Raw genomic sequence first — 27,591 nt, 5'->3', positions numbered from 1 at the left:
GGAGGATGGCTGGTTGATGGACACCCCATGAAAACACGGCTAAGGCGCCAACAAAGAGGAGGTGGAGTAATGTTTTGGGCTGGAATCATGGGGAGAGAGATTGTCGGCCCCTTTATGATCCCTGAAGGGGTAAAGATGAACTCCATAATCTATGTGGAGTTTCTAAAACAACACTTCCTGCCATGGTTCAAGAGGAAGAACCGTGCTTTCCGCAGCAAGATCATTTTCATGCATGATAATGCACAGTCTCATGCTGCAAAAAAACACATCTGCATCTCTGGCTGCTATGGGCATAAAAGAGGACAAACATATGGTGTGGCCATCATCTTCCCCTGACCTCAACCCCATTGAGAACCTCTGGAGCATCATCAAAAGGAGTGTCTATGATGGCGGGAGGCAGTTCACATCTAAGCAACAGCTCTGGGAGGGTATTCTGTCCACATGCAAAACAATTGAAGCAGAAACCATCCAAAAACTGACAAATTCAATGGACGAGAGAGTTCAGAAGCTTCTTTCGAACAAGGGGTCCTATGTGCAAATGTAACATCACCTAGAATAAAGTTTTCACTTGAAAACTGTTTGATTTCATTTTGTAATAAGCTGATAATGCTTATAACTTCACAATTGACCATTTTTTTGTTCAAAATAAAAAAAAAGGTTGAAAACTCTGCTGTGCATAATAATGTGGAACATGCATTTTGAGTGTTTATTTTTTTTTAAAGATACTGTTTTCATAGGCAGTTTGTTCCAAAACATTGCAATTATACTAGAATAGTAGATGACTGGAAAATAACAATGACTGCAATTCAGATAGGCAATTTAGAGAAAAAATGAGGAAATATTATTTGCATAATAATTTGGAACACAGTGTATAATGCACTCCCCATGGTCCTCCATACAATATAATGTACCCCCCATGGTCCTCCATACAATATAATGTACCCCCCATGGTCCTCCATACAATATAATGCATGCAGGCTGGGTCTGACCATGGAAACATACCCTCACTGTTGGCATGACAAGTCAATCTTACAAGCCACAATGTCCTTGCCTGTAAAGTCCTTTTTTGATGCAAAGCAATGATGACTGTATATATTTATTTGGCGGCTACCATGGTTAACAAAAGACAATGATTTCAAGCAACAGCCTCCTTTTAAAACAAGTTGTCTGCTATTATAATTGAATCTATATGACAAAGTGATATCAGCTGTTTTGTCCTGGTTTATACTTTCCCTGAGCTAATGAAATCACTGAAATGATGTAAACAGGTTGAAACTCCTTGAAATTAATTTGACTGCTCATCATACCAAGCCTGGATTAATGTAAATTGCCACTATGAAAACAGAAGCAGCAAACTTAGTCAAAAACAAAATTTGTCAGTCTGAAAACTTTTGGCCACATTTGTATGTTCACAGTGACCCAACTCTATACACATTATGTCTATGAATTGGTCCTCAAAGGTAGACATACAATTTGCTTTTTATTTTTGGGTTTAAGGGTTAAAATCCAGAAATATACACGGTATATTGCACTTATTGTAAGGATATAGCTAAACATTAAAAAAAATGGGTTAATTTTAAGGTTTTGGCAACTGCTGCTCCATAAACTGAAACTGATCTCTCATTAGAAGTACACCAAAGACTTCAAGTCGCCTATTACATAATGTACTTACCATCAACAATGGCTTTTTTATTTCTTGCATTAATTTTCTTGCTACCAGTTTGTGTATAAATAGCAATGTCAGGTGTCAAGAACCTCACATCAAAGAATCATCACAACTGCAATCATGATCCAAGTCACAGCAGCCATTGTACTCCTCCTCTGCATCCAGTGCCAGGCTGTAGATTTAAAGGCGCAAGACAATTTTGATGAGGATAAGGTAAGGGAAATTTACTATTTTTTTCCTGATGTATAAGAATATAACTACTATAATACCACCCCCTATGTACAAGAATATAACTACTATAATATTGCCCTCTGTATAAGAATATACTGTAACTACTATAATACTGCCCCTATGTACAAGAATATAACTACGGTACTATAATACTGCTCCTATGTAGAAGAATATAACTACTATAATAATGCTCCCTGTGTACAAGACTATAACTACTATAATGCCACCTCCTATGTACAAGAATATAACTACTATAATACTGCCCTATGTATAAGAATATAACTACTAAAGTACTGCTCCTATGTACAAGAATATAAGTACTATAATACTGCCCCATGTATAAGAATATAACTACTATAATACCACCTCCTATGTACAAGAATATAACTACTGTAATAATGCTCCCTGTGTACAAGAATATAACTACTATAATACTGCCCCTATGTACAAGAATATAACTACTATAATACTGCCCCTTTGCACAAGAATATAACTACTATAATACTGCCCCTATGTACAAGAATATAACTACTCTAATACTGCCCCTTTGCACAAGAATATAACTACTATAATACTGCCCCTATGTACAAGAATATAACTACTATAATACTGCTCCCTGTGTACAAGAATATAACTACTATAATACCACCCCCATGTACAATAATATAACTACTATAATAGTGCCCTATGTATAGGAATATAACTACTAAAGTACTGCATCCTATGTAGAAGATTATACCTACTATAATACTGCCACCTATGTACAAGAATATAACTACTATAATACTGCCCCTATGTACAACAATATACCTACTATAATACTGCATCCTATGTAGAAGATTATACCTACTATAATACTGCCCCCTATGTATAAGAATATAACTACTATAATACTGCTCCCTATGTACAAGAATATAATATACTGCCCCTGTGTACAAGAATATAACTACTATAATACTTCCCCTAGGTACAAGAATATACCTACTATAATACTGCATCCTATGTAGAAGATTATACCTACTATAATACTGCTTCCTGTGTACAAGACTATAACTACTATAATACTGCCTCCTATGTACAAGAATATAACTACTATAATACTGCCCCTTTGCACAAGAATATAACTACTATAATACTGCCCCTATGTACAAGAATATAACTACTATCATACTGCACCCTATGTACAAGAATATAACTACTATCATACTGCTCCTATATACAAGAATATAACTTCCATACTTCCCCCTATGTACAAGAATATAACTACTATAATACTGCCCCCTATGTACAAGAATATACCCGTATATACTCGAGTATAAGCCGACCCGAGTATAAGCCGAGGCACCTAATTTTGCCACAAACAACTGGGAAAACGTATTGACTCAAGTATAAGCCTAGGGGGGGAAATGCAGCAGCTCCTGGTAAATGCTCCATAAAAAAATATGCCCCATATAATGCTCCATAAAGGCTGATGATGGCCCCATAAGATGCTCCATAGAAAAATATGCCCCATATAATGTTCTATAAAGATTGGTGATGGCCCATAAGATGCTCCATGGAAAAATATGCCCCATATAATGCTCCATAAAGGTTGGTGATGGCCCCATAAGATGCTCTATAGAAAAATATGCCCCATATAATGCTCCATAAAGGTTGGTGATGGCCCCATAAGATGCTCATCATATCAGTGCAGTTTATGCTGATATGATATCCTATATTGCTGTTGCTTGCTGCAATAATAAAAAAAAAGACATACTCACCTCTCATCGCTGACTGCTGCTCCTCAGCGTCGCCGGCTCTGCAGTGACTGTTCAGGCAGAGGGCGCTCACTAATCACGTCATCGTGCCCTCTGACCTGAACGTCACAGTCAGAGGACGCAGAAGACACAGTGCGGCGGTGGAACGGGGACAGGTGAATATCGCAAGTGCCAGTGTTCCTGACTGCTCAGGACATCGGCACTTGTCCCAGTGCCAACGCCGACCACCGGCCTTGTCAACCGCCACCGGAATACTTACTGAGGCTGCAGGGGAGCGCGGGCATGTTCCGGAGATGCCGGAGACCGTGACTCGTGTATAAGCCGAGGGGGGTCTTTTTCAGCCAAAAAATGGGGCTGAAAACCCGGCTTATACGGTAACTATTATAATACTTCCCCCAATGTACAAGAATATAACTACTGTAGTGCAGCGGAGTTGGTTCAGTGTGACAGACAGTGACCACAGGAAAAGTTCACAGCAAAACGTGTTTAATGTTCACACTCACACAGTGTACAGCACACAGTATCCTCCGTATCGCAGCCGGGAAACAAAACAGTCCGTGGGAGTCCGGTTGCTGAGGGTGACTGCACCACCGTATCACGCTGCAGAGTGCCAGGAGTTCCCTCTGCTGGCTCTGTGTTAACTCACACAGGTTGAGCTTCTGCAGAGCCGTCTGCCCCGCAAGTTGCAACGCTTCCAACTAACACACCCAAACCCTTGTTGTAGGTTATTTTTTAAACTGAAATCTGTGGCCATAGGCCACTTGCAAGACCCGGCCTGGAGGAAACAGACCACCCAACTACCTTCCTGTGGTCCGTTTAAAAAATAAAAGCCCATAACGGGTTTTCCTGAACAATGCCTTGACGAAATACCGTGACCAGGTCAATGCTTACCTTGATTTTGCCTTTTGACTCACAGTCGTACTGCTGTGACCACAAGGCACTCCAGCGGGTCTAATAGAACTCCGTCCGCATCCTGGGTGATACATATTGACCCTCGCATATGATCCCCCTCCCTGCCTCACACTACTATAATACTGCCCCTATGTACAAGAATATAACTACTATAATACTGCCCTCTACGTACAAGAATAACTACTATAATACTGCCCCCATGTGCAAGAATATAACTACTATAATACTTCCCTCAATGTACAAGAATATAATTACTATAATACTGCTCCCTATGTACAAGAATATAACTACTATAATACTGCCCCATGTGCAAGAATATAACTACTATAATACTTCCCTCAATGTACAAGAATATAACTACTATAATACAGCCCCTATGTACAAGAATATACCTACTATAATACTGCCCCCTATGTACAAGAATATAACTACTATAATACTGCCCCTATGTACAAGAATATACCTACTATAATACTGCCCCCTATGTACAAGAATATAACTACTATAATACTGCCCCGATGTATGAGAATATAACTACCATAATACTACATCTATGTACAAGAACATAACTACTATAATACTGCCCCTATGTTCAAGAATATTACTATAATACTGCCCCTATGTACAAGAATATAACTACTATAATACTGCCCTTATGGGCAGCATGGTGGCTCAGTGGTTAGCACTGCAGCCTTGCAGCGCTGGGGTCCAAGGTTCAAATCCCACCAAGGACAACATCTCAAAGGAGTTTGTATGTTCTCCCAGTGTTTGAGTGAGTTTTCTCCATGTTCTCCAAATACCTCTCACATTCCACAGATAGGGAATCTAGATTGTGAGCCCCAATGGGGACAGTGATGATAATGTATGTAAAGCACTGTGGAGTTAATGGCGCTATATAAGTGAGTAAAATAAATAAACGTAGAAGTATATAAGTACTATAATACTGCCTCCTGTCTTCATGTATTCAGTAACAACCTCTGCTGCTGTCTCCACAGTTTCTTGGTATGTGGTATGGTGTTATCGCAGCATCAAATTGTCCTGTGTTTAATATAATGAAGAAGGACATGACTATGCCGATCATCTTTTATGCTAAGGAAGACAATACCATGAAATGCAGCGTGGCTTTCAAAACGTAAGCGATCATCGCACAATGAAGTAGAATAATTATTTGTGCATACATTGATGATGATGAGTAGGTATCACTACCATATTTCTTTATTTCCTTACCTTGTTTAGACCTCAGGGATGCCAGCAAATGGATTCCATCATGGAGACTGTGGCCAGTGGGCACTACAAACACAAGTCAGGTTAGTCTCTTCTGCACTGTACTATCATTCTTTTCTCTATTATCTACTGTGACTATATAGGACTGCACATTTAATTACAGTGCCTTGCGAAAGTATTTAGCTCCCTGGAACTTTTCAACCTTTTCCCACATATCATGCTTCAAAAATAAAGATACCAAATGTAAATTTTTGGTGAAGAATCAACAACATGTGGAACACAATTGTGAAGTTGAACGAAATTTATTGGTTATTTTACATTTTTGTGGAAATTCAAAAACTGAAAAGTGGGGCGTGCAATATTATTCGGCCCCTTTAGGCTAAGTGCACACGCTGCGGATTCCAATGCGGAATTTTCCGCAGCGGATTTGCAAAATCCGCAGTGAAAAACCGCTGCGGTTTTAACTGCGGATTTATTGACATGCTGCGGAAAATAAACCGCTGCGTTTCCGCGTGGTTTTTCCGTAGCATGTGCACTGTGGATTTTGTTTCCCATAGGTTTACATTGTACTGTAAACTCATGGGAAACTTTCCCATGCGGAAAAATCCGCAGCGTGTGCACATACCCTTACTTTCAGTGCAGCAAACTCTCCAGAAGTTCATTGTGGATCTTTGAATGATTCAATGTTATCCTAAATGCCTAATGATGATAAATATAATCCACCTGTGTGTAATCAAGTCTCCGTATAAATGCACCTGCTCTGTGATAGTCCCAGGGTTCTGTTTGAAGCACAGAGAGCATCATGAAGACCAAGGAACACAAAAGGCAGGTCCGTGATACTGTTGTGGAGAAGTTGAAAGCCGGATTTGGATACAAAATGATTTCCAAAACTTTAAACATCCCAAGGAGCACTGTGCAAGCGATCATATTGAAATGGAAGGAGTATCACACCACTGCAAATCTACCAAGACCCGGCCGACCCTCTAAACTTTCATCTCAAACAAGGAGAAGACTGATCAGAGATGCAGCCAAGAGGCCCACGATCCTCTGGATGAACTGCAGAGATCTACAGCTGAGGTGGCACAGTCTGCCCATGGGACAACAATCAGTCATACACTGCACAAATCTGGCCTTTATGGAAGAGTGGCAAGAAGAAAGCCATTTCTCAAAGATATAAAAAGTGTGGTTTAAAGTTTGCAACAAGCCACCTGGGAGACTGTTGTGTATCCGCTTTTTGGGCTCCCCTGGTGGTTGCTGGTGGTACTGGTGACTTGTTTGCACTTTGCTGCTTCTGTTCACCTGCTTCCATCAGCGTTTGGGAGTTTCCTATTTAGCCTTGCTCTCCAGTCATTTCCTTGCCGGTCATCATTGTAACCAGAGCCTTCGGTTGCATGTTCCTGCTACTAGTCTGCTGATCAGCTAAGTGGACTTTGTCCTTTTGTTTTGTATCTTTAGTCCAGTTTGCAGTTTTTGTAATTCTCTGTAGCTGGAAGCTCTTGCGGGCTGAAATTGCCACTCCTGTGTCATGAGTTGACACAGGAGTCTTAAAGTAATTTCAGGATGGTTTTTTGAAAGGGTTTTCAGTTGACCGTGAAGTCCTCTTTTGTATCCTTCTGCTATCTAGTAAGTGGACCTCTCTTTGCTAAATCTACTTTCATACTGTGTATGTCTTTTCCTCTTATTTCACCGTTATTACATGTGGGGGGCTGCTATCATCTTTTGGGGGATTTCCCTAGAGGTAAGCCAGGTCTGTTTCTTCCTCTACCAGGCTTAGTTAGTCCTCCGGCTGGCGCGTGGCATTTAGGAAGCCGTAGGTATGCTCCCTGGCTACTATTAGTTGTGTGGTAGATTTAGCTCACGGTCAACTCGAGTTTCCATCACCCGAGAGCTCGTTCGTTATTTATATGTTTCTTACGTTCCCTTGCCATTGGGAACCATGACAGTATGACCGGCCATGTGTTAAACTTATTGGCAGAAGAAAGGAGAGAAAAAGGAAGTCTGTAAAAAATTTTTTTTCTTTTTCCCTATGCTTGCTCCATAGTTGGATCAGTTGTATTTCAGCTCTAATTACTGCCTTTGCCTTTCTCTCCTTATAATCCTTGAATGGCTTGGAGCTCACCTGTTTAAAGATGGATCCTCAGAGTTTGGCTGCAGGTTTAAATAATCTTGCTACGAAGGTTCAAAATTTACAAGATTTTGTTATGCATACTCCTATTTCTGAACCTAAAATCCCTACACCAGAGGTGTTTTCCGGAGATAGATCTCGGTTTCTGAATTTCAAATATAATTGTAAATTATTCCTTTCTCTCAGACCTCACTCCTCAGGAGATCCTGTCCAGCAGGTTAAGATTGTAATTTCTTTGCTGCGAGGTGACCCTCAAAATTGGGCATTTTCATTGGCACCAGGGGATCCTGCGTTGCTCAATGTGGATGCGTTTTTCCTGGCTTTAGGGTTGCTTTATGAGGAACCTAATTTGGAGATTCAGGCTGAAAAAGCTTTGATAGCCCTATCTCAAGGGCAAGATGAAGCTGAGATATACTGCCAAAAATTTTGTAAATGGTCTGTGGTTACTCAGTGGAATGAGTGCGCCTTAGCGGCAAATTTCAGAGAGGGCCTTTCTGATGCCGTTAAAGATGTTATGGTCGGGTTCCCTGCGCCTACAGGTCTGAATGAGTCCATGACAATGGCAATTCAGATTGATCGGCGTTTGCGGGAGCGCAAACCCGTGCACCATTTGGCGGTATCTTCTGAAGAGACGCCAGAGAAAATGCAATGTGACAGAATTATGTCCAGAAGCGAGCGGCAGAATTATAGGCGTAAAAATGGGTTATGCTTCTATTGTGGTGATTCTGCTCATGTTATATCGGCATGCTCTAAACGTACTAGGAAGGTTGACAAGTCTATTTCAATTGGCACTTTACAGTCCAAATTTATTTTGTCTGTAACCTTGATTTGTTCATTATCAGTTATTACCGTGGATGCCTATGTGGACTCTGGCGCCGCTCTGAGTCTTATGGACTGGTCCTTTGCCAGGCGCTGTGGGTTTGATTTAGAGCCTCTGGAAGTCCCTATACCTCTGAAGGGTATTGATTCTACACCTTTGGCTTGTAATAAACCACAGTTCTGGACGCAAGTGACTATGCGTATGACTCCAGACCATCAGGAGGTGATTCGCTTCCTTGTGTTGTACAATCTACATGATGTTTTGGTGCTCGGATTGCCATGGTTACAGTCTCATAACCCAGTCCTTGACTGGAAAGCTATGTCTGTGGTAAGCTGGGGATGTCGGGGGGCTCATGGGGACACTCCTTTGGTGTCCATTTCGTTATCTATTCCATCTGAGATTCCGGCATTTTTGTCTGATTATCGTGATATTTTTGAAGAGCCTAAAATTGGTTCACTCCCTCCTCACAGGGATTGTGATTGCGCCATAGATCTGATTCCTGGCAGTAAATTTCCAAAGGGTCGTTTGTTTAACCTATCTGTACCTGAACATGCTGCTATGCGCGAGTATATTAAGGAGTCCCTGGAAAAGGGACATATTCGTCCTTCTTCATCACCTTTAGGAGCCGGTTTTGTCTTTGTCTCTAAAAAGGATGGCTCTCTGAGGCCTTGTATTGATTATCGACTCCTGAATAAAATTACAGTCAAATATCAGTATCCGTTGCCTTTGCTGACTGATTTGTTTGCTCGCATAAGGGGGGCTAAGTGGTTCTCTAAGATTGATCTTCGTGGGGCGTATAATTTGGTGCGAATTAAGCAGGGGGATGAGTGGAAAACCGCATTTAATACGCCTGAGGGCCATTTTGAGTATTTGGTAATGCCTTTCGGCCTTTCTAATGCACCTTCTGTCTTTCAGTCCTTAATGCATGATATTTTCCGTGAATATTTGGATAAATTTATGATTGTGTACTTGGATGATATTTTGATTTTTTCTGATGACTGGGAGTCTAATGTTCAGCAGGTCAGGAGGGTTTTTCAGGTTTTGCGGGAGAATTCTTTGTGTGTAAAGGGTTCAAAGTGTGTTTTTGGGGTTCAAAAAATTTCCTTTTTGGGGTACATTTTTTCCCCTTCTTCTATTGAGATGGACCCTGTCAAGGTTCGGGCTATTTACGACTGGACGCAGCCTACTTCTCTGAAGAGTCTTCAGAAATTCTTGGGCTTTGCTAATTTTTATCGTCGATTTATAGCTGGTTTTTCTGGCGTTGCTAAACCTCTGACGGATTTGACTAAAAAGGGTGCTGATGTTGCCAATTGGTCCCCTGCTGCTGTGGAGGCCTTTCGGGAGCTTAAGCGCCGCTTTTTGTCTGCCCCTGTGTTGCGCCAGCCTGATGTTTCTCTTCCCTTTCAGGTTGAGGTCGATGCTTCCGAGATCGGAGCGGGGGCGGTTTTGTCGCAGAGAAGTTCCGACTGCTCAGTGATGAGACATTGTGCGTTCTTTTCGCGAAAATTTTCGGCCGCCGAGCGAAACTATGATGTTGGTAATCGGGAGCTTTTGGCCATGAAGTGGGCATTTGAGGAGTGGCGTCATTGGCTTGAGGGTGCCAGACATCAGGTGGTAGTTTTGACTGATCACAAGAATTTAATTTATTTGGAGTCTGCCAGGCGCCTGAATCCTAGACAGGCACGTTGGTCGTTGTTCTTTTCCCGGTTTAATTTTGTGGTCTCGTACTTACCGGGTTCTAGGAATGTGAAGGCAGATGCTCTTTCTAGGAGTTTTGAGCCTGACTCTCCTGGGAATTCTGAACCTGCTGGTGTCCTTAAGGATGGAGTGGTTTTGTCTGCTATCTCTCCTGATTTGCGACGTGCTTTGCAAGAATTTCAGGCGGATAGACCTGATCGTTGTCCGTCTGGTAGACTGTTTGTTCCTGACGAGTGGACCACTAGAGTCATCTCGGAAGTTCATTCTTCTACTCTGGCAGGTCATCCGGGAATTTTTGGCACCAGAGATTTGGTGGCTAGATCCTTCTGGTGGCCTTCCCTGTCTCGAGATGTGCGTGTTTTTGTGCAGTCTTGTGATGTGTGTGCTCGGGCCAAGCCTTGTTGTTCTAGGGCTAGTGGGTTGTTGTTGCCCTTGCCTATTCCGAAGAGGCCTTGGACGCACATCTCTATGGACTTTATTTCTGATCTCCCTGTTTCTCAGAAGATGTCTGTCATCTGGGTGGTGTGTGACCGTTTTTCTAAAATGGTTCATTTGGTGCCATTGCCTAAGTTGCCTTCCTCATCTGAGTTGGTCCCTCTGTTTTTTCAAAATGTGGTTCGCCTGCATGGTATTCCGGAAAACATCGTTTCTGACAGGGGTACCCAGTTCGTGTCTACATTTTGGCGGGCAGTCTGTGCCAGGTTGGGCATTGATTTGTCTTTTTCGTCTGCATTCCATCCTCAGACCAATGGCCAGACGGAACGAACTAATCAAACTTTGGAGACTTATTTGAGGTGTTTTGTATCTGCGGATCAGGATGATTGGGTTGCCTTTCTGCCGTTGGCGGAGTTTGCTCTTAATAATCGGGCTAGTTCTGCCACTTTGGTTTCTCCTTTCTTTTGCAATTCAGGGTTTCATCCGCGTTTTTCATCTGGTCAGGTTGAATCTTCGGATTGTCCTGGAGTGGATGCGGTAGTGGATCGGTTGCATCAGATTTGGGGACAAGTGGTGGATAATTTGGAATTGTCCCAGGAGAGGACTCAGCAGTTTGCTAACCGCCGTCGTCGTGTTGGCCCCCACCTTCGTGTTGGGGACTTGGTGTGGTTGTCTTCCCGTTTTGTCCCTATGAGGGTTTCTTCTCCTAAATTTAAGCCTCGGTTCATCGGTCCTTATAGGATTTTGGAGATTCTTAACCCTGTCTCCTTTCGTTTGGACCTCCCGGCATCTTTCGCTATCCATAATGTGTTCCATCGGTCGCTGTTGCGGAGATATGAGGTACCGGTGGTTCCTTCTACTGAACCTCCTGCTCCTGTGCTGGTGGAGGGTGAATTGGAGTACGTGGTAGAAAAGATCTTGGACTCCCGTATTTCCAGATGGAGACTTCAATATCTGGTTAAATGGAAGGGCTATGGTCAGGAAGATAATTCTTGGGTAACTGCCTCTGATGTTCATGCCTCGGATTTGGTTCGTGCCTTTCATAGGGCTCATCCAGATCGCCCTGGCGGTTCTTGTGAGGGTTCGGTGCCCCCTCCTTAAGGGGAGGGTACTGTTGTGTATCCGCTTTTTGGGCTCCCCTGGTGGTTGCTGGTGGTACTGGTGACTTGTTTGCACTTTGCTGCTTCTGTTCACCTGCTTCCATCAGCGTTTGGGAGTTTCCTATTTAGCCTTGCTCTCCAGTCATTTCCTTGCCGGTCATCATTGTAACCAGAGCCTTCGGTTGCATGTTCCTGCTACTAGTCTGCTGATCAGCTAAGTGGACTTTGTCCTTTTGTTTTGTATCTTTAGTCCAGTTTGCAGTTTTTGTAATTCTCTGTAGCTGGAAGCTCTTGCGGGCTGAAATTGCCACTCCTGTGTCATGAGTTGACACAGGAGTCTTAAAGTAATTTCAGGATGGTTTTTTGAAAGGGTTTTCAGTTGACCGTGAAGTCCTCTTTTGTATCCTTCTGCTATCTAGTAAGTGGACCTCTCTTTGCTAAATCTACTTTCATACTGTGTATGTCTTTTCCTCTTATTTCACCGTTATTACATGTGGGGGGCTGCTATCATCTTTTGGGGGATTTCCCTAGAGGTAAGCCAGGTCTGTTTCTTCCTCTACCAGGCTTAGTTAGTCCTCCGGCTGGCGCGTGGCATTTAGGAAGCCGTAGGTATGCTCCCTGGCTACTATTATTTGTGTGGTAGATTTAGCTCACGGTCAACTCGAGTTTCCATCACCCGAGAGCTCGTTCGTTATTTATATGTTTCTTACGTTCCCTTGCCATTGGGAACCATGACAGGAGACACACCAAACATGTGGAAGAAGGTGCTCTGGTCAGATGAAACCAAAATCGAACTTTTTGGCAACAATGCCAAACGATATGTAAAGGCAACACAGATCATCACCCTGGTTTGGGCCTGCTTTTCTTCAGCAGGGACAGGGAAGATGGTTAAAATTGATGGGAAAATGGATGGAGCCAAATACAGGACCATTCTTGAAGAAAACCTGTTGGAGTCTGCAAAAGACCTGAGACTGGGATGGAGATTTGTCTTCCAACAAGACAATGATCCCAAACATAAAGCAAAATCTACAATGAAATGGTTCATAAATAAACATCCAGGAGTTAAAATGGCCAAGTCAAAGTCCAGACCTCAATCCAATCGAGAATCTGTGGAAAGAGCTGAAAACTGCTGTTCACAAACGATCTCCATCAAACCTCACTGAGCTCGAGCTGTTTGACAAGGAAGAATGGGCAAAAATTTCAGTCTCTCAATGAACAAAACTGATAGAGACATACCCCAAGCGACTTGCAGCTGTAATCGCAGCAAAAGGTGGCGCAACAAAGTATTAAGTTAAAGGGGCCGAATAATATTGCACGCCCCACTTTTAATTTTTTGATTTTCCACAAAAATGTAAAATAACCAATAAATTGCATTCAACTTCACAATTGGGTTCCACTTGTTGTTGATTCTTCACCAAAACTTTACATTTGGTATCTTTATGTTTGAAGCATGATATGTGGGAAAAGGTTGAAAAGTTCCAGGGAGCCGAATACTTTCGCAAGGCACTGTAGGAGTATTGGGATATAAATAATAATAATAATAATAATAATAATAATAATAATAATATACTGGTGAATTGCATATGACAATGACTCTCATCGTTTCTGCACAGTGCATGGAGATAATGAGGTCATGGTCCTGAAAACAGATTACACATCATTTGCTATGGAATACACAAAGACCGTCCATGAGGGAGAAGCCTGCATAACCTTGAAGCTATATGGTAAGGGTCACACTACATTGGTACAAGCCACTAACCCTTAGTCTTGAAGGGGCTAAATCCGATTAAAGGACCCAGCTCTCCGCCAGCTGCAGCTGAAGACCCAGATGCCCTGGCATCTGCCCAGGAATAAAACTGCCCTGTAGCTCACCCATAGAAACAAATGCTAAGAAAGCAGCGAGCTGCTGGACGGACATATCTGATGCTGCAATGTAACTAGTTTTCATAATTTTCTTTCCTCAGGAAGAACAAAGGAGCTGCCAATGATGATAAAAGAGACATTCATGCATGGCATCCACACTATGGGCCTCAAGGACGAGGATGCAGTGACATTACCAGGACGAGGTACAGAGGAAATGGGGATACGGCTGTATCTGGGATGTATGGGATATACAGTGGGTACGGAAAGTATTCAGACCCCTTTAAATGTTTCACTCTGTTTCATTGCAGCCATTTGGTAAATTCAAAAAAGTTCATTTTTTCTCATTAATTAATGTACACTCTGCACCCCATCTTGAAAAAAACAGAAATGTAGTAATTTTTGCAAATTTATTAAAAAATAAAAACTGAAATATCACATGGTCATAAGTATTCAGACCCTTGGCTCAGTATTGAGTAGAAGCACCTTTTGAGCTAGTACAGCCATGAGTCTTCTTGGGAATGATGCAAGAAGTTTTTCACACCTGGATTTGGGGATCCTCTGCCAATCTTCCTTGCAAATCCTCTCCAGTTCCGTCAGGTTGGATGGTGAACGTTGGTGGACAGCCATTTTCAGGTCTCTCCAGAGATGCTCACTTGGGTTTGGGTCAGGGCTCTGGCTGGGCCAGTCAAGAATGGTCACAGAGTTGTTCTGAAGCCACTCTTTTGTTATTTTAGGCTACTTTCACACTAGCGTCGGGCTCGGCCCGTCGCGGTGCGTCGGGCTGAGGTTCCCGACGCTAGCGTTGTCTCCGCCGCACAACGGGGGCAGCGGATGCATTTTTCCAGCGCATCCGCTGCCCCATTGTGAGGTGCGGGGAAGTGCGGGGAGGTGGGGGCGGAGTTCCGGCCGCACATGCGCGGTCGGAAAAAGCGGACCGTCGTGAGCAAAAAACGTTACATGTAGCGTTTTTTGGTCCCGACGGTCCGCCACAATCACAATCACAATGTCAATCCTTCGCTTAATGTAAGTCTATGGGGAAAAAACGCATCCTGCAAGCACTTTTGCAGGATGCGTTTTTTTCGGCAAAACGACGCATTGTGGCGGATTGCAGTTAACGCTAGTGTGAAAGTAGCCTTAGCTGTGTGCTTAGGGTCTTTGGAAGGGGAACCTTCGGCCAAGTCTGAGGTCCAGTGCACATTGGAAGAGGCTTTCATCCAGGATATCTCTGTACTTGGCCCAATTCATGTTTCCTTCAATGACAACCAGTTGTCCTGTCCCTGCAGCTGAAAAACACCCCCATAGCATGATTCTGCCACCACCATTTTTCACTGTTGGGATTGTATTAGGCAGGTGATGAGCAATGCCTGGTTTTCTCCACACATACCGCTTAGAATTATCACCAAAAAGGTCTATCTTCGTCTCATCAGACCAGAGAATCTTATTTCTCATAGTCTGGGAGTCTTTCATGTGTTTTTTGTCAAACTATGCAGGCTTTCATATGTTTTGCACCGGGGAGAGGCTTCCGTCGGGCCACTCTGCCATAAAGGCCAGACTGGTGGAGGACTGCAGTGATAGTTGACTTTGTGGAACTTTCTCCCATCTCCCTACTGCATCTCTGGAGCTCAGCCACAGTGATCTTGGGGTTCTTCTTTACCGCTCTCACTAAGGCTCTTCTCCCACGATTGCTCAGTTTGGCTGGACGGCCAGGTCAAGGAAGACTTCTGGTGGTCCCAAACTTCTTCCATTTAAGGGTTATGGAGGCCACTGTGCTCTTAGGAACCTTGAGTACTGCAGAAATTTTGTTGCAACCTTGGCCTGACCTGTGCCTTGCTACAATTCTGTCTCTGAGCTCATTGGCCAGTTCCTTTGACCTCATGATTATTTGGTCTGTCATGCATTGTGAGCTGTGAGGTCTTATATAGACAGGTGTGCGGCTTTCCAAATCAAGTCCTATCAGTTCATTTAAACACAGCTGGATTCCAATGAAGGAGTAGAACCATCTCAAGGAGAATCACAAGGAAATGGACAGCATGTGACTTAAATATGAGTGTCTGAGCAAAGGGTCTGAATACTTATGACCATGTGATATTTCAGTTTTTCTTTTTTAATACATTTGCAAAAATTTCTACATTTCTGTTTTGTTTTTTTTTCTGTGAAGATGGGGTGCAGAGTGTACACTACTGAGAAAAAAATGAACTTTTTTGAATTTACCAAATGGCTGCAATAAAACAAAGAGTGAAAAATGTAAAGGTGTCTGAATACTTTCTGTACCCACTGTAGGATAGTAATATGGGATGTATGAGATATAGGACAATAATATGGAATGTATGGGATATAGGGCAGTAATATGGGATGTATGGGATATAGGGCAGTAATATGGCATATATGGGATATAGGACAGTAATATGAGATGTACGGGATATAGGACAGTAATATGGGATGTACGGGCTATAGGACAGTAATATGGGATGTATGGATATGAGACAGTAATATGGGATATAGGACAGTAATATGGGATGTAGGACAGAAATATGGGCTGTACGGATGTAGGACAGAAATATTGGATGTTTTGGATATAGGACAGTCATATGGGATGTGTGGGATATAGGACAGTACTATGGGATGTACGGATATAGTACAGTAATATGGGATGTATGACAGTAATATGGTATGTATGGGATATAGGGCAGTAATATGGGATGTATGGGATATAGGACAGTAATATGGTATGTATGGGATATAGGGCAGTAATATGGGATGTATGGGATATAGGACAGTAATATGGGATGTATGGGATATAGGTCAGTAATATGGGATGTATGGGATATAGGACAGTAATATGGGATGCATGGGATAAAGGGCAGTAATATGGGATGTATGGGATATAGGGCAGTAATATGGGATGTATGGGATATAGGGCAGTAATATGGGATGTATGGGATATAGGACAGTAATATGGGATGCATGGAATATAGGGCAGTAATATGGGATGTACGGATATAGGACTGAAATATAGGATATTGGATATAGCTTTCACCTTACAACGTGTGACAACCTCTGTTCTGTTTTTACTCTTTTCTTTTCTCAGCTGAATGTGAGGTGAAAGGATTGTAGGTAAGTTTATGGAATGAGCTTCTCTCCTAGGACAAATATAAATCAGAATTCTACAATGTCAGCAGCGGAATGACAATGATGAGAGTCCGGTCATTGGGACATCAGATCCTCAGTCATTATAACAAGAGGCCACCACTGGAAGCTATAAGGCCCCTGGAGAGAAGGGCTCAGCAAATATTTAATTAGGCTTTTATGCCCACGGATATTGGGATGTTAGGAAAGGAAGAAGTTGGAAATAATGCAAAATCAAAGGGGCGAGGGGTAAAGAAAATGAAGAACCTCTGGTACCGGGGGCTTGTGGTGTAGTGGCATGACCAGCACCAACCTAGAGCCCCCTCACCTATAAGCACCCCTCAGAGTCATCCTACAGGGGCTCTATCATAGAAGTGCCTCTGAGTCCACTGCTTCTACCAATATTGACTGTGTGAAGGGCAAAAACTCCGGGATCAACTACCTCTGACCTTCTGTCCTATTTATGTTTTACAGAGATTGCACGGAGCAAACCCTTCACATCCCCCCGATAATCACACCCTGCATCTGACTATATCCTAATCCCCAAGATCCATGCTAATTAAATAAAACCAAAGAAGGCAAAGCATTGTCTCCTGTGTGATGTATCTAAGCCCATCGTGTGTGATACTGTCTGCTCAACTGTGAATCTATCGCGTGTGATCCTGTCTGCTGAGCTGTGTATCTAATCCTATCTGATGTGATACTGTCTGCTGAGCCGTGTATCTAATCCTATCTGTGTGATACTTACTGTCTGCTGAGCCGTGTATCTAATCCTATCCTGTGTGATACTGTCTGCTGAGCTGTGTATCTAATCCCATCACTGCTTGTATCTAGCTAAATCACCAAAAAACAACAATACCACATATTAAGGGGGAGTAATAAAAGATATATATATATATATATAAATAAATATTCAATATTTCATATTAGATCACCCCATGTGGAAACCTTATAGTAGGGACACATCCATATACCAAGAACTTAATTCCCATAGGGAAAATGATGTACCAGTCCATAAATAAAATGTACAACTTCTTTATTAGAGATATTAAAATACATAAAAAAGACAAACCAGGAGTGTGGAAGTTACAAACTGAAACAATGAAACACCAAGGGCACCCACCCCCACCAATTTCCCCACTTGTGAAGACCTGAGCCACTATCTAACAACCTATTGTCAGCCTGGGTAGCGGTGCATATGCACCTGTAACCTATCACATACTGAACTGACTAACTGTTATCACCTTATCACGGGTACCATAAGGATATCCCCTGAATCATGTCAATTCCGAATAATTAACCCTAAAGGGATACCATAAGTGTTCACTAATAAGATACGATAGGGCTAACTGTAGCTCTTCCCCTCCCTATCAAATCACATATTGAAAAACAATTGTAGCGTACTTACTATTATGCACAACGATTGTGGGAAACCAGGGGTGGTGAGTGCCCTTATTTTTCTTATTATTATCTTATTAGTGGACACTTATGGTATCCCTTTAGGGTTAATTATTCGGAATTGACATGATTCAGGGGATATCCTTATGGTACCCGTGATAAGGTGATAACAGTTAGTCAGTTCAGTATGTGATAGGTTACAGGTGCATATGCACCGCTACCCAGGCTGACAATAGGTTGTTAGATAGTGGCTCAGGTCTTCACAAGTGGGGAAATTGGTGGGGGTGGGTGCCCTTGGTGTTTCATTGTTTCAGTTTTTAACTTCCACACACCTGGTTTGTCTTTTTTATGTATTTTAATATCTCTAATAAAGAAGTTGTAAATTTATTTATGGACTGGTACATCATTTTCCCTATGGGAATTAAGTTCTTGTATCTAGCTAAGCATAGCTTTATCATATTGGTGTAGAGAAAAACAACGAGAGCATCTAATTTTTGATCTTTGGGATAAACTTTTGCTTCATTGGTTAATGATTTTGAGTAAATAGAAGTAAATGTTCAAAGGTGAAAGTGACAGAGAGAGAAAGTGACTGGCAAACTGTCCACTGAGGAAATGAAGAACGTGGGGAAGATTAAATGTACTGAAAGCTGATGACACAAGTACTAAGACACCCCAAGGGTCAGTGTAATTATCCAGTACTCAGAGTGTCAGTTTCATTATATTGTACCCCAAGTGTCAATGTCGGTATCCAGTACCATAAATGTATTTATCCTGTACCCCGAGTGTCAGCGCCATTATCTCGTACTCAGAGTGTCAGTGTCATTATCCAGTACCTTGAGTTTCAGTAGCTTTATCTTGTACCCCTGTTCCCCGAGTGTCAGCATTATTATCCACTACCCGAGTGTCAGCATCATTATCCTGTACCCCAAGTGTCAGTGTCATTAACCCGCATCCCGACTGTCAGTTTCATTAACCTGTACCCCTAGTATCAGCGTTATTGTCCTATACCCCGAGTAACAGCATCATTATCCTGTACCCTGGGTATTAGTGTCATTATCCTGAACCCCAAGTGTCAGTGACATTATCCTGTACCCCAAGTGTCAGCGTCATTATCCTGTACCCCAAGTGTAAGCATTATTATCCTGTATAAAAGGAAAAGAATCCAGCTCAACGATGCAGTGAAAGATCCGTAGCTTTATTTCACTTCAAAATAGCGTGTGAGGACAAAACATCAGCACATTAAAACCAAGATCAACGCGTTTCCGGTGACTGAGCACCCTTAATCATGAAGATTATTATCCTGTACCCCAAGTGTCAGCGGCATTATCTTGTACCCCGAGTGTCAGCATCATTATCCTGCACCTCGGGTGTCAGCGTCATTATCCTGTACCCTGGTTATCAGTGTCATTATCCTGTACCCAAGTGTAAGCATTATTATCCTGTACCCCAAGTGTCAGTGTTATTATCCTGTGCCCCGAGAGTCAGGGTCATTATCCTGTACCCCAAGTGTCAGCGTCATTATCCCGTACCCTGAATGTTGCGTTATTTCCTGTACCCCAAGTGTCAGCGTCATTATTTTTATAATTATAGCGCCATTTATTCAATGGCGCTTTACATGTGAGGAGGGGTATACATAAAAAACAAGTACAATAATCTTAAACAATACAAGTCATAACTGGTACAGGAGGAGAGAGGGCCCTGCCCGCAAAGGCTCACAGTCTACAAGGGATGGGTGAGGATACAGTAGGTGAGGGCAGAGCTGGTCGTGCAGCTGTTTGTTGGATCGGTGGTTACTGCAGGTTGTAGGCTTGCCGGAAGAGGTAGGTCTTCAGGTTCCTTTTGAAGGTTTCCACAGTAGGCGAGAGTCTGATATGTTGGGGTAAAGAGTTCCAGAGAAGGAGGGATGCACGGGAGAAATCTTGTATGTGACTGTGGGAAAAAGAGATAATAGGGGAGTCGAGAAGGAGATCTTGTGAGATTATCCTGTACCCCAAGTGTCAGCGTCATTATCCTGTACCCCAAGTGTCAGCGTCATTATAATAATAATAATCTTTATTTATATAGCACCAACATATTCCGCAGCGCTTTACAGTTAAACAGTTTCAAATACAAGTCATAAGTAACAGCGTTCACAATAATATAATGATTAAAGCACAATAAGACGACCCTGCTCGTGAGAGCTTACAATCTACAATGAGGTGGGGGAGATACAAAATTACAGGTGTGTATTTACAATTATGTATTTACAGTGATGGTCCAGCCATCTTCAGGGGGTGGGGGGTAGATGGAAGTAGTGAATGGGCTACACACACACTTACACATAAAATGACTTTCATTAGGGAACGCGATAGGCTGCTCTGAACAAATGTGTTTTGAGGGAGCGCCTAAAACTATCCTGTACTTATATATTATCCTGTACCTCGAGTGTCAGTGTCACTGTGTTTGCCTTTCACATCCCGACCTATATTCTGCAGATAACTTTAGGTTCAGGGGTCTTCTAAACTCGCTAACTTTCATAGATAATACATGTTATTGATTTGCTGCCCCCACTGGGGCCCCCGCAGGGTGGGAGGAATCGCCGTGTCACCTTTATTTGAAGTTCAGATCAATAGACCTTTTTTGCCATTGGTCAGCTTTTGTGATGAAACCCTGAGTCCATGTCCCAGGTGATTTCTTCCCATTACACAGTTATTAGCGGACAGAGGCGGCAGTGAGCGGACCGTGGCCATGAAGATTTGCCTGTGTCTCCTGCCGGTTATCCTGGCCATAGGGACCGGGAGCCCTGTACAGACAGAAGACTTCATCCCAACTCAGGAGAATTTCGATGTGAATGGGGTAAGAATCTATAAACTATTTATTACTTTGAGGTTTCCTGGACAATCAGCATTGGCCTCCATTGACTTTGCATTTGCCAATCAGTGGTCCTGGTAAACCTATTACACTGCTTTGTGAACGTGTCAACAATGTGCCAATATTTCTTTTTAACCGAATGCCCCTCTCTCTGCTCGTCTTAGATTTTTGGTAAGTGGTATGATGTTGCCATTGGTTCCACGTGTAAATGGCTTAAGAAGTACAAAGGCAAATATGACATGGGGACAATGGAGCTGAGTGAAGGCGAGACGGACAAGGATATCCAGACTCTCAGCACCAGGATGAGGTACATTAGAATATGGTGACTAGGAGGTGCGAAAAGGGATCCTGAATATTTGCCATGAGAAGGGAATGGAGGAGGGGGGTGCGGATTCTGCATTGGTGCCATCTGCAATTGCTACAAGTGCTTAGTCGTTTTATCGCCCCCTAGTGGTGAACTTAGAATACAGCAACCTTAAAGCACATATTAATATTCCCTATTAGACGTGGAACCTGCAATCAAATTTCCGGTACCTATCAGAAGACCGACGTCCCAGGGAAATTTAAATACTTCAGTGACAGTAAGTTTACCTATAGATTTCCTCATGCGGCCTGCTATGACCATTGCTATAACAGCCCTGTGTCCTCCCTATAGAATATGGTGCCGAAGTCGTAAATTACATAGTTTTTACCAACTACAATGAGTATGCGACTATGTTGATGAGGAAGACAAAGAGAGGGGAGACCACCACGACAGTCAAACTGTACGGTGAGTGCACAGCAAGATGGTGCGAGATGCCACAAGCTACATCCGACCAGTCATATAAAGGAGCCCTCCGGAAGAACTACTACATGGTGATCAGCGGGACCCTCAGTGATCACACACAAACCACCTATGCACACAAGGGTTTTGGGATCACCTCAATGTTTGAAGATAACAGTCACTTTTCTGTCCGAGGACAGGGCGAACCCCAGAGCTCAGGCAGAGCCTCATCGATGACTTCAAGCAGTTTGCTGTGGAGCAAGGAATTGCAGAAGATTCCATTTTCGTCCTTGAGAATAAAGGTATGGTAATTGTCGCACAATCATTACTGTCCCAAAGGCTAGGAACCTTCACATGGAAAGCAGAGCGATTAGTAGTGGCCATGAGCCTCAGTCAGTTTGCAGTCTCCATTCCTTCATTTATTTTCAGGCCTCCTGTAAAGAAGTTTACCGGCCGCCCCTGAGTTCAGTCTTTTCTCCTTTGGGATCTCCTCCTACCCAGTAATGTAGGCTGGATATACAGCTCTGGCAAAAATTTAGAGACCACTGCAAAATTGTCAGTTTGTCTGATTTTTCTCTTTATACATATATTTTTGAGTAAAATGTAAATTGTTCTTTTATTCTATAAACTTCTGACATGTTTCTGAATTTCCAAGCAATACATTTTGTATTTTTTTTTTCTGAAAAGGAGAAATGGTCAAAATAATAAAAAAAATACCAGTGCTTTCTGACCTTAAATAATGTAAAGAAAACAAGGTCATAATCATTTAGAAACAACAATACTAATGTGTTAACTCAGGAAGAGTTCAGAAATCAATATTTTGTGGAATAACCACGATTGTTAATCACAGCTTCCATGCGTCTTGGCATGCTTTCCACCAGTCTTTCACACTGCTTCTGGCGCAGAAATGTAAGCAGTTCTTCTTTGTTTGATGGCTTGTGACTATCCATCATCCTCTGGATTACATTCCCGAGGTTCTCAATGGGGTTCAGGTCTGGAGATTGGGCTGGCCATTACAGGTATTTGATGTGGTGGTCTCTTAATTTTTGCCAGAGCTGTATGTTCAGGTATCAGCACAGCTTCATTCCTGGACTGATTTTCCCTAGTTCTGACAGACATTAGCTTGTGTCTATTGCTTTCCCCTCTCTCCTCCTCTGTTGTAGGTGCTCTGTAGAATGTACACCCTCTCCCTGCAGAGTGATGTGCGCTCTCCCTGCGATGTGCATGTGGGATCAGCTCTCCTCAAATATTGGGATTCGCTCACTGCCACTCTCTCTTTCCCTCCTTGTACGATCTACAACTCCAGATTAGAGAAGGGAGGAGGAGATATAGCGCTGACAAGGGCCAGTGTGTTACCAGATCTACGCCAGAAGCAGCAGAACAGCCAGCTATGTGGAGCCGCACTGTCTCTACAGTAACAAAATAAGACATTTTTAATGAATACTATTTGAAAAGTTGCCAAGTTTTGTATTTAGGATGCAAATCAACAATAAAAAAGTGCAAAAAAAGTGTCCAAAATCTGTAAAGCACTTGAAATTTAAGAAAGTGCGAACCCTAAAGTGTAGCAGTGTGATTGGGTCTCTGGCGGTTCTCAGCACTGCAAAAATGTGATCTAGGCTTTTATATGACTACGTATCCTGACTGATAACAGAGAGCGACAGAAGTCATCTGCTCTATAGTAAAGCATCTACCCAGCTTGAAATGGCTGATAATAGAAGGCAATACATTCCAGTTATTATTCAGGCTCATGAGAAGAGGGTGATTCGTCTCAGCATATGCTATGCCCTAAGTGAATTTTTGGACTCTGCTCAGAGCCCCCCCCCCCTCCCATATTTCACAATATTAGCAAACAGGGGGAGTCAGGGGAGTTAAGATGCTTCAGAACTTTCAGTGCCACAATGGTGGGCTATACCAGAATGCACCAGCAGGGGGACCCCTCTGCTCAATTAGACTTTAGAAATACCCTGGTTTAGGGAAAGAGGGAAAAAAAAGACAAGTGGGGCGCTTCCTCTGAGAGTAAGGCTACTTTCACACTAGTGTCGGGCTCGGCCCGTCGCAGTGCGTCGGGCCGAGGTCACCGACGCTAGCGTTGTCTCCGCCGCACAACGGGGGCAGCGGATGCATTTTTCCAGCGCATCCGCTGCCCCATTGTGAGGTGCGGAGAGGTGGGAGCGGAGTTCCGGCCGCACATGCGCGGTCGGAAAAAGCGGACCGTCGGGAGCAAAAAACGTTACATGTAACATTTTTTGCTCCCGACGGTCCGCCACAACACGGCGCAACCGTCTCACGACGGTGGCGACTTGTGGCAATCCGTCGCAATGCGTCGCTAATGTTAGTCAATGGAGAAAAAAACGCATCCTGCAAGCACTTTTGCAGGATTCGTTTTTTCTGCAAAACGACGCATTGTGACGGATTGCAGTTAACGCTAGTGTGAAAGTAGCCTAATACGTTTTTACCAACAGTAAAAAAATCTTTTAGTTGTGGTTATGCTCACCTTCAATCGGTAAGAAATGCACGTTGAGATTCTCAAGGAATCAATTCTTTAGGCAACTCTTCTCCATATGTTGTATAATCCAATAAGGTGTGCAGCTCACTTTGGAGAACTATGTGTTGATCCTGCTTCAGATCCACATGATCCAAGGTGGTGAATTCAAAGGGAAAATAACCTCCAAGCGAATGTGGCACTAATCACCTTAGGATTTCTTGAATACATCCACTTCCAGTGAAAAAATGTTAATAAAAGTTCATTTATTTTCTCAAAACAAAAAAAAGGAAAAAAAATATTTTAAAAATACAATACAACGCGTTTCGGCTGCTATTTTTACAGTGCAGCCTTCATCAGGTAACAGAAGTTTTTCACTGGAAGTGGATGTATTCAAGTATCTTAAAGTGATTAGCGCCACATTCGCTTGGAGTTTATATTCCCTCTGCTCAATTAGAGACAAACTAATTACCAGATACTCAAAAAAAATTAATGCAGATATTTTTTTTTTCCCCAACATGGCAGATAGATGGAGACGGTAAAGAGGGGAGGGGAAAAAATATTAAATACTTATTTCGTCTGCTTGAACAGGTGAATGTACCCCAGGGGATATCGAGGTGACGCGCAGGGTAAGAGCCTTTACAAGAAATCATGGCCTGTTATAGCAAAACTAAGGTAACGATGACAAAGATTTACAGATTATCAGACTTATTTCTGCTTGCTGTCAGTGAATGTGAACATTCATGTTCACATCCAGATGCTGAAAACCCATCCTGATTACGTCCTGCATACACAATGCAGAGCTGCAACCATCCTCCCGGCAGAGTGATGGGGACATCCATATCCCCGATAGAGATGAAAACAAGCCATTTTTCCATTCACTTTCAGCAAGCAGAGATCTTGACTGGCACTGCCTCCTTAGTGTTATTGCTCCGGCAGCATTTCATCAACAAGATTCCTGTTCAGCGTCAGGCCAGAAGGACATTTCTGGAGCGGCTGACCTCCGACCACCGCTCTATTTACCCTCTATAGGTTCCAATAGTTTATGGCTTTCAAACGGGATTGGGCAAATGCCCATCAGGGCCCACCCCTCCTAAATGCTTGCATGTTACAATGGCCGACACTTGGCACCACTGCTATGGTTATCACTCACCTGGATTTTAATTTTCAGAGATCCCAGAGAGCAGTGGTTGCTGAGGAGGAGGAGGGCTCTGGAGCTGACACACCATTTATAAATAACAGGGCAGGTGAGCGTAACCCAATCATCACAGAGATATTAAGCTTTTACTCCATTACCTTCATAATAGTCTTAGTTTTGCAGTTATTTAGCATTTTTAAAAATCATGCTTGCTACCAGTGAAAGAATCTTTGTGAACATCCAGAAGAAGACGTTTGGTAACACAGATACTGTAAAAATTCTCATTAGAAATCATCAATAAGTCTCACATTATTCCACTTTGATCCTCTGTGGCAGCCAGCGCCGGGCAAGTTCCTCATCTGACATCCAGGGGGCGTCATGCGATTACAGGGCTCCCACAATTGCAGAAGGCGCCCAGGATGCCCAACGAGGAGGCTCGCAGTGCCCGGATCCGGCTGCCACAGAGGATCAAAGAGGAGACTGGACCAGAGTCCTGCAAATATTTTAGCTGGTCTCTATTTATCATGCAGCTGATGTTTTGTTACATTGTATTTCTTTGCTAAGCACCGCAGAAATCTAATTATCTGTAGACTCCGATACATTGTAACAGTCTCCAGCTTGGTGACCGGCCTTCAATATCGGATTTTAGAATGTTTCCATTCAATGACTGCAAACAAGAATAAACTACAGTGTATGAAAAATCAGGGCTACTTTTGCAGCTCAGTCCTGAGCATCTTTTCTATTACATATGCCCAGATAATCCTATTCTCGTCCCCCCAGGCTCCTGCCATTTGGCCCCGGCTGCTGGTCCATGTCTGGGATCCGTAAAGCGCCATTTCTACAACTCTTCTTCCATGGCCTGTGAGATTTTCCAATATGGCGGTTGCCTTGGAAACCTCAACAACTTTGATACGGAGCGCTATTGCCTCCAGACCTGCAGAACAGAAGGTGAGCGCGTTATGGGGGATACCATGATTGATGGGCATACAAATATTGTAGCCCACCATGAAACAGGGAGTTCTGTCCTATGTGGCCCTGAAAACACGTAAGGTCTTTTTCCCCTGCCACTAACAGCAATGCCCTCCTTCCCTTACAATCTGGACTGAGCTGAGCTAGGGAGCTCCAATGACATCTTCTCCAACCCCACAAAATGCCCCCAAATGCAGTAATGGTCACACCAGAGGGGACATTTCCCCTTACATCAACTGGTCTTCTTTCTTCTAGCTGCCTGCCGCTTACCAATCGTCAAAGGCCCTTGCCGAGGTGTTCAGTCCCGCTGGGCATTCGATGCCACTGAAGGAAAGTGCGTGACCTTCGAATATGGCGGCTGTCAAGGAAACGGTAATCACTTCTACACGGAGAAAGAGTGCAAGGAGTACTGTGGGGTACCTACAAATGGTAAGTATGGGGGAGAAGTTGTATCTCCTAAACCATCAATTACTGACATTCACCCATGACATGCCAGGGCTGAGCTCAAAATCTATTTTTCTTTGTATTTCTACCTTTCAGATGAAGAAGAATTTCTAGACGTCGGCAATTGAGGGGAGTTTCTACTATTGTGTCATTCGATGTAACTGGGTTAAGCGACAGATAGCTATGAATCAATATGATCTAATTGGAGAAGGAGGCAGCCAGATCTGCACATCACCTGTTATAACTTTAATATAATTGTCTATAAAGTCTTCAGCTTTACAGACAAAATATTTTGATTGCTCAGGAAGTGTTATAAAAATTGTTGAATGGGAAGGAGAAAGTGGCAAATGTCTTTACTTTATTAAACTCGTCCAAATCCATGCTGGGCCCATCCAGTCTGTATCCCTTTGCCAGTGTTCTAATACTACACTATGGCCACTAGATGGCAGCAAAGGACAAACTATCACGTTAGCAATCATAACTTCACAATTTCCTGAGAACTTTTTCAAAACTTTTTTTTTCTTTACAATATAATTAATATTTTCTGTCTGCTAATAAATAAATATCTAAGCGAGTCCTGCTGGTGTGAA

The 27,591-nt window shown here is 42.9% G+C and overlaps 2 protein-coding genes and 1 long non-coding RNA gene across 3 annotated transcripts in view; 2 read left to right on the top strand and 1 right to left on the bottom strand.

Moving 5' to 3' along the window:
* Positions 1–27,591, bottom strand: part of LOC143805354 (uncharacterized) — a 95,431-nt gene that overhangs the window by 44,416 nt on the left and 23,424 nt on the right. Inside the window, exon 3 of the long non-coding RNA XR_013221225.1 lies at positions 5,794–5,856. This is a non-coding gene — a long non-coding RNA (uncharacterized LOC143805354). The remainder of the gene's footprint in view (positions 1–5,793; positions 5,857–27,591) is intronic.
* LOC143805351 (olfactory protein-like) lies at positions 1,679–17,537 on the top strand. Its single transcript, XM_077284590.1, has 7 exons — positions 1,679–1,879; positions 5,562–5,698; positions 5,803–5,873; positions 13,582–13,692; positions 13,933–14,034; positions 16,920–16,945; positions 17,432–17,537. The coding sequence occupies exons 1-6, from the start codon at positions 1,787–1,789 to the stop codon at positions 16,943–16,945; spliced, it is 540 nt and encodes a 179-aa protein (XP_077140705.1). The 5' UTR covers positions 1,679–1,786; the 3' UTR covers positions 17,432–17,537.
* AMBP (alpha-1-microglobulin/bikunin precursor) lies at positions 20,788–27,575 on the top strand. Its single transcript, XM_077284580.1, has 10 exons — positions 20,788–21,190; positions 21,370–21,512; positions 21,710–21,786; positions 21,861–21,974; positions 22,169–22,270; positions 25,042–25,079; positions 25,622–25,697; positions 26,369–26,536; positions 26,813–26,986; positions 27,098–27,575. The coding sequence occupies exons 1-10, from the start codon at positions 21,083–21,085 to the stop codon at positions 27,127–27,129; spliced, it is 1,032 nt and encodes a 343-aa protein (XP_077140695.1). The 5' UTR covers positions 20,788–21,082; the 3' UTR covers positions 27,130–27,575.

Source organism: Ranitomeya variabilis, chromosome 2 (assembly GCF_051348905.1).
Source record: "Ranitomeya variabilis isolate aRanVar5 chromosome 2, aRanVar5.hap1, whole genome shotgun sequence".
Classification (NCBI taxonomy): Eukaryota; Metazoa; Chordata; class Amphibia; order Anura; family Dendrobatidae; genus Ranitomeya; species Ranitomeya variabilis.
This window is presented reverse-complemented; position numbering and strand designations above follow the sequence as displayed.

Bases quoted from the DNA above. Each gene is read 5' to 3' on its own strand.
- LOC143805351 (XM_077284590.1), top strand. From the start codon at position 1,787: ATGATCCAAGTCACAGCAGCCATTGTACTCCTCCTCTGCATCCAGTGC. The intron at 5,699-5,802 runs GTAAGCGATCAT...TACCTTGTTTAG, and splicing joins TGCAGCGTGGCTTTCAAAAC to ACCTCAGGGATGCCAGCAAA. The intron at 14,035-16,919 runs GTACAGAGGAAA...TTCTTTTCTCAG, and splicing joins AGTGACATTACCAGGACGAG to CTGAATGTGAGGTGAAAGGA.
- AMBP (XM_077284580.1), top strand. From the start codon at position 21,083: ATGAAGATTTGCCTGTGTCTCCTGCCGGTTATCCTGGCCATAGGGACC. The intron at 21,513-21,709 runs GTACATTAGAAT...ATTCCCTATTAG, and splicing joins ACTCTCAGCACCAGGATGAG to ACGTGGAACCTGCAATCAAA. The intron at 26,987-27,097 runs GTAAGTATGGGG...TCTACCTTTCAG, and splicing joins CTGTGGGGTACCTACAAATG to ATGAAGAAGAATTTCTAGAC.